The sequence below is a fragment of the Dermacentor silvarum genome, chromosome 7 (genome assembly GCF_013339745.2).
Source record: "Dermacentor silvarum isolate Dsil-2018 chromosome 7, BIME_Dsil_1.4, whole genome shotgun sequence".
Classification (NCBI taxonomy): domain Eukaryota; kingdom Metazoa; phylum Arthropoda; class Arachnida; order Ixodida; family Ixodidae; genus Dermacentor; species Dermacentor silvarum.
In genome coordinates this window covers 115,414,907-115,420,980 of record NC_051160.1, presented here as the reverse complement: position 1 = coordinate 115,420,980, position 6,074 = coordinate 115,414,907, and the positions used below count along the sequence as shown (strand labels likewise).

General features: G+C 45.7%; 1 protein-coding gene across 1 annotated transcript; it reads right to left on the bottom strand.

Annotated features, from left to right (window-relative positions):
• Positions 1-1,405: 1,405 nt before the first annotated feature.
• Positions 1,406-5,847, bottom strand: LOC119459098 (uncharacterized). The gene is made up of 5 exons (XM_037720931.2): positions 5,420-5,847; positions 4,092-4,221; positions 3,669-3,803; positions 3,008-3,380; positions 1,406-1,506 (listed from the first exon to the last, which is right to left on the bottom strand). The coding sequence occupies exons 1-5, from the start codon at positions 5,845-5,847 to the stop codon at positions 1,406-1,408; spliced, it is 1,167 nt and encodes a 388-aa protein (XP_037576859.2).
• Between the last annotated feature and the right edge of the window lie 227 nt (positions 5,848-6,074).

Below are 6,074 nucleotides of genomic sequence, written 5' to 3'. Positions count from 1 at the left end.
GCGCGCAAGGCTGGGCACGTTTACGTGAGCTTCGTACACCGGCTTATCGCGAGCGATATCTACTAAGATTTCAAGCGATGCGAGATTATTGCTTGTCAACTAATAATGCAGTGCTGAGTATTGAAAATGCCCATTGCCATTTTGTAGCGCAGCTTGCCGCAGCGAAAAGCTGATCCGTGCGCTTTGATCGTATTTTAAATCGCGCAGTGACAAGCACTGCGCGCGTACAAGCTTGCGCGACGGGGGTGCCTAATGTAGAAGGACCATTTTGTAGTAAATTAAATGGAGCTAGAAGGAGTCTTGGCTGATTATTTTACGTTTCGAATGTCTTAGTTGGTCATTTGCATTTTGCACTGGTGTCACACGGCCACTGTCGCTCGAGCCCGATCCGGATCAAAATTCTTGACTGCGATCGACACCTTTCCGCAAATTGCGCAATGAAACCAATCTGAACTTTGAAATTTGATCGTCATCGAAAGTGCGCCGCGTGACACCCGTGTTACATGCTTGAAAAATCGAGTCAGCTGCGAAGGTTGCAGTCACGTAAAATGTGCTCGGCGCTCTGTACCTTCCGTTTTTCACTTCTTCCCGTCTTCTTTGCGGCGTTCAATACAAGCAAGCATGGTCAGTTACAAAACAAATTCTGGCAGAGTAGCTCTGTTGACTTTATCTTTTCCTAGCTAAACTTTCATTATTGTGCTTGACCCTGAATGTTTTCTAATAGCTGACAATTTTATTTTCCAGGCCGGCCGTCGTCAGACCCTACCCATCCGGACTATGTCCCTACAATATTTCCGTACCGTGATCAAGGCAACACGAACCAGAAACTTCAGCGGTACCAGCGTGGCCAAAGGAGGCGCAGTGTGCAAGCTAGCGGACCTGCAGTGGGGAGCAAAAGTGCACAGGTGCAAATATGTGTACCTACTGCAAGTGACCTTGCAACATCGTCAGTAACTGACAATAATGTTGGCCTCGAGGATTACACTAAAGATTCTTGTGAAGCTGAAACAGAGACAACACTTACTATGGTTGATATATCTGCTCTTACTTTAGAGAATGCTGCACTAAAAGATAAGGTTGCTTGTTTAGAAGAACAGCTGGCATCAGCAAAGAAAAAAAATGCGGAGCTTGAGATGAAAAATCAGCCAGTTCCGATTCGGAAGATAACTAGGGACATTGTTATGAAGTCTCAGAAAGCTGTTAAGTTCCACACAGGTGTCGTGTCTGCAGAAATGTTTGCTGCATTGCTTCAAATGGTTCTGTCTGTCTGGAGCCCAACAACTCGAACAACCCTGGATCCAGAGCAGCAGCTCATTTTAGTGCTTATGAGACTGCGTCTGGGACTTCTGACGGAAGATCTAGCATTTCGGTTTGGCATTTCTGTAACTTCCGTAAGCCGCATTTTTCATTCGTGGCTAGATGTCTTAGCTGAGAACTTCAAGAAGCTCTTGATTTGGCCATCTCGTAGAACACTGCAATCTAGGTGCCCTGAAGCATTCAAAGATGCTGCATTCGAGAATGTCAGGGGCATAATTGATTGCACAGAAATATTTATCGAAAGACCCACTTCAATGACAGCAAGGAGCCAGACATATTCCAACTACAAACATCACAACACAGTCAAGCTTCTTGTGGTGATTGCCCCATCAGGATCAATCACGTTCGTTTCTAAAGCATGGGGCGGGAGGGTCTCTGACAAAGAGCTGACGCAACGCAGCGGACTGCTTGAATTGGTAGAAGAAGGGGACGTGTTCCTTGTAGACAGAGGATTCAGATGTGAGGAAATGTTTGGTGCTCGAGGTGCAAGCCTGCTGATGCCTTCATTGACGAAGAAGCGAGCACAACTTCCTGGGGCTGAGGTCACCACATCAAGAAAAATTTCCAGTGTCCGCATACATGTCGAGCGATCAATTCAGAGGCTGAAATCATTTAGGCTGTTTCACATGATCCTCCCTGTGAACTTTATAAAAAGATCTGGGGATGTAGGCTATGCCACCATTGACAAGTTGGCAATTGTGTGTAGTGGCCTGGTGAATCTCCAAACACCTATCATCAACACGAACCATGAAGACCTCGCTGTATGTAACTGAAATATAAGCTGTGTCTTGATGGTCAAATAAAAAGTGAAGCAGTCAGTGGTGTTCAAAGCATATAAATTCAATATTTATTGCTTTTACTACTGGGTTACATATTGCATGCAATTTTGTACGGCGTCGCTGCAGTAGAAAAATGGTCATAACATTTTCATTATTGCATCACCAAGTGCAATGCCTGGAGAGTGTTGTAGGGATTCCAATGGTTTACTTTAATGGAAAAAAGACCACTGCTCTCTTTTAGCTTTCTTTTTACTATTCTTGACTTGGTGCGCTTACATCAGCTGGCCCTAGTTCCACTTTACATTTATTACACATCCACGATTTTGGTGTACGTTTAAGCTTAACACATTTCAAATGAAAGTTTGCTGTACACAGTGAACATTGAACAGTGCGGCCAGACTTGTTACCATGACAGTAACATGCTTCCTTGGCACACTCTATTTGCTTCAGAATTTGTTTAGTCTGCAGTTCAGGAAAGATATGGGTAAAAAAAAAGCTTGCTGCTTTAAGTTCTGCATTTGACCCAAATGATTCGTTAAAGCTGATAAGCTCAATTGTAAGGGACAGCCCTGTAAACACTAAAAAGTAGGCTCGGCGAAGCTTCGTGGCGGCCATTTGGGCTTGTACTTGTGTATAATATGCGTGATCATGCTTTAACTGCAAATTATTATTTAAATATTGCAGATGCTTTGAAGCGTTATTGAGTGGAGTACCTTTTAGAGATGCAGGGCACTTAATCTCTACCACAGATTTCCCACAACATTCACAGGAGGCAATTCCATCGGGAGAGGCAGCAAGAAAGGGAAGTCTTTCATTCACAAATAGACCACATTCAGTTAACTGAAACCCTTTGTGCTTTTTTGACTCCTGTGAGATGAATGCCTCTTTAGCCTTCGGCTCCATTGACACACCCCAACAGATGTTTGAGACCCTGGGTGCCTTTACATAGCCCATGATTTCAGCCACAATGCCATTGACCCCACTTCGACAAACTAGCACACGATGTAAAACTGAGGCCGTTATTCTACCTTTGCGTTCGTGGGTCCATCTAAGTGTCCGTGATTGCCCACGGGTCGACTGCTCAATTTCTTCACAGCATTCGTTACTGAGCTGAACATTTTTTGCAGTATTCAAGTCAATATTGCTGTAAATGTCATCTATTGCTGATCGCGATGAATAGTGCTGGTGGTTGGTCTTCCTTTCTTCTGCAGCAGTCTCAGGAGAAGAATCCGTACTTTCACTGTCTGTTATGCAACTCAACACAAGTGTGCTGGGGGCAAATGTCTGCGAAAGAGACCAATAACAAACATTCACTGATGTAGCCAGACCACAGTGTGTCATATGTGTATCATAGAAAACGCATAGCCACTACATCCAATAACACTGCATGATTGTATGAAAGTAATAAATGATTTCATCAGATAAGGTGTTGGAAATGGAGTGAGTATGCAGCATGTGATCTTTCGATTAGGTTTTGGTGTACCAAAGTATGCTGATGCTGAATATGTAGTTTATGACAGCTTGAATAGTGTGTGAACTTTCACTAGAAGTAATGTAAGTCGCGTAGTTTACCTTGACGTGCTGCAAGAAGCTGTGTATTTTATCAGAGCTCCATGTTGGAATAGACCCTTGTTGCCTTGGGGCAGGTTCAGGAACTTGTTGTCCAGGCTTTGCCTTGAAAAAATTTATCTCGCTGACTGGTGCCACCTGAAAATGCAGATTTGTTGCAATTTTATGAAGGAGAAATATTGTTATGGAGGGGTATGAACATTGATTAGTGCGGTGCTCTACAAAGTGGTGAAGACGACGAGTGTGTGTGAAATGCTTGTGCGTGTGGCCCTTCAGCCATCTTGTCTGTCTACTGAAATACGCTTGTAAATATTCATCCCATCTTACTCTCGTATTCTTCACAATTTTATCCACCATTCATATCAAGAAGCTACAAAGGAAACCAATAGGGGAAACCAAACATCCATAAATTTATTAAAAGCTCACCATAGATTTCCTGGATACCTCAGACCACCTGCACGCTGTCTCAGTTGGAGACGGGTCATTCAGCCCATATTTTATGGCTGCTTCTATGTTGAATAATAGGGCAGCCACGTGTGTGCAGCATTCTCCAAGTCTGAAACAAGGGTACGCACAGTTTAGGTGTTAGCGACAACTCTCTGGTAAACCACTGCATTAACCGCAGTGTGACTTGCACGATAAATGTGCACGGTACTGAACATCCAGCCCACTATACATAAAGTATGCATTACCATAGCTTGTCTCGCGTTAACTGGCATTACGTTTATCCCGCCTTGGTAGCTTAGCAGGTAAGGCGTCGCGGCGCTAAGCTTGAGGACGCGGGTTCGATTCACGGCCACGGCGGCCACCTTTTCATGGGGGGGCGAAATGCAAAAAACACCCGTGTGCTTAAGTTTAGGTGCACGTTGAAGAACCCCAGGTGGTCCAAATTATTCCGGAGTCCACCCACTACGGCGTGCCTCATAATCATATCGTGGTTTTGGCACGTAAAACTCCAGAAATTATTTAAATTTTGGTAATTCCTGCGACAAAAAAATGGGTTAGCCCATTTTTAGCAAACTACGACAAATAATAATTGATGGAGTTTCACGTGCCAGAACGTCTGCTTTGCACAGCTGGCTCCGTTACCGCTCATCATTCCAGCGTGGAATTTCACTTTTCTGTCGCCGTAATGGGGAGGCCGCGTTTACGGGCGTATGAGCCATTGCTTAAGGGAAATATGAGCCATTCATTGTCTTATGTGACGGACAGATTTAATTTTCAAGCCATTTAATTTCGAAGAATCGCAAGCGGTAATGGCGCGCGAATGCTGCTAATCACGCCGCCGAGTAAACTCGAGACATCAAACACAAGCGACAACCGTCAGTGACGTCGTTCTCTCCGTCGCAGCCGAACGTGTGTGTAAACTCGTAATTGTGAAATACTTTACTATAACCGGGGCCGCACGTTTTCGCTTCGCTGGTTAACCATCTTCACGGAATGGAAATATTCCGCAGCTGGCTCGTTGGCGCCCCTCGGTTTGCGCTCGTGCTCGGCACGCGCTCGTAGCACAAACGAGTCAGCACACGCTTCGCTTGCACCCCTCTTGCGCAGTAGTGGAAGGGGGGTCAATTTTTTTTCACTTTGCCCCCATCGAAATGCAGCCGCCGGGTCCAGAATTGAACCCGCGTGTTCGTTCTTAGCAGTGCAGCGCCTTAATCTCTAAGCTACCACGCTGGGTCTAAGACAAATCGGCACGTAAGGTCGTGGTAATGTAAATCGTGCTCTTGGAGTAGGCAGTAAACTGTACTTACCCTGCTATGCACGTGCAGTGAGCGCTTACAACAGTGCCGTCGTCTTTGACGACGCACCACGGTCGGTATGTCTTCGAAAGCAGCTGGCTGGCCTCCACAGATGCTGTTAAGATGACGACGCCGACTCCGCGCTTGCCTGCCTTGAACGACATTACACGCTTAACTTTCCCACTCAGGAATGCATTGTAAGCATCACTCAGTTTGTGGTTCTTAAACTGTTCTTTTGTGTAGAAGCAAACGCCCTCCACTAAATACATGAAAATATCCGCTGCTGTGACAGGCGGAAAGTTTCTCGGGCTCGCCGAAAAAGAAAATTGCACGACATCGTCGTCCAACGGGTCCGGCAGCTGCTGGCCTTCGAAGGACAGCTTGTCTTGGTAGCGCTGCTGTGCACTGTTGTCCAGTCCTCTAAAATATTCGCTCGACATGTCGTCAGCCGCACTGCTGAGAGGTGCAAGCGATTAAGAAAATATCGGCCATGCGGCGCGCTCGCAGGGGAGGCTTTTGAGACGAGAGCCAAGCATCCGGAAGTTGCTCGACCGGAAGCGTCCGAGGAGCACCAATAGGACGCGCGCGCGGCTTGTTTGCAAACATGAAAAAGGTCTATATCTTTTCATTCCGAAAAATTTTTTCCGAGTCATATTTATGGCTCCCC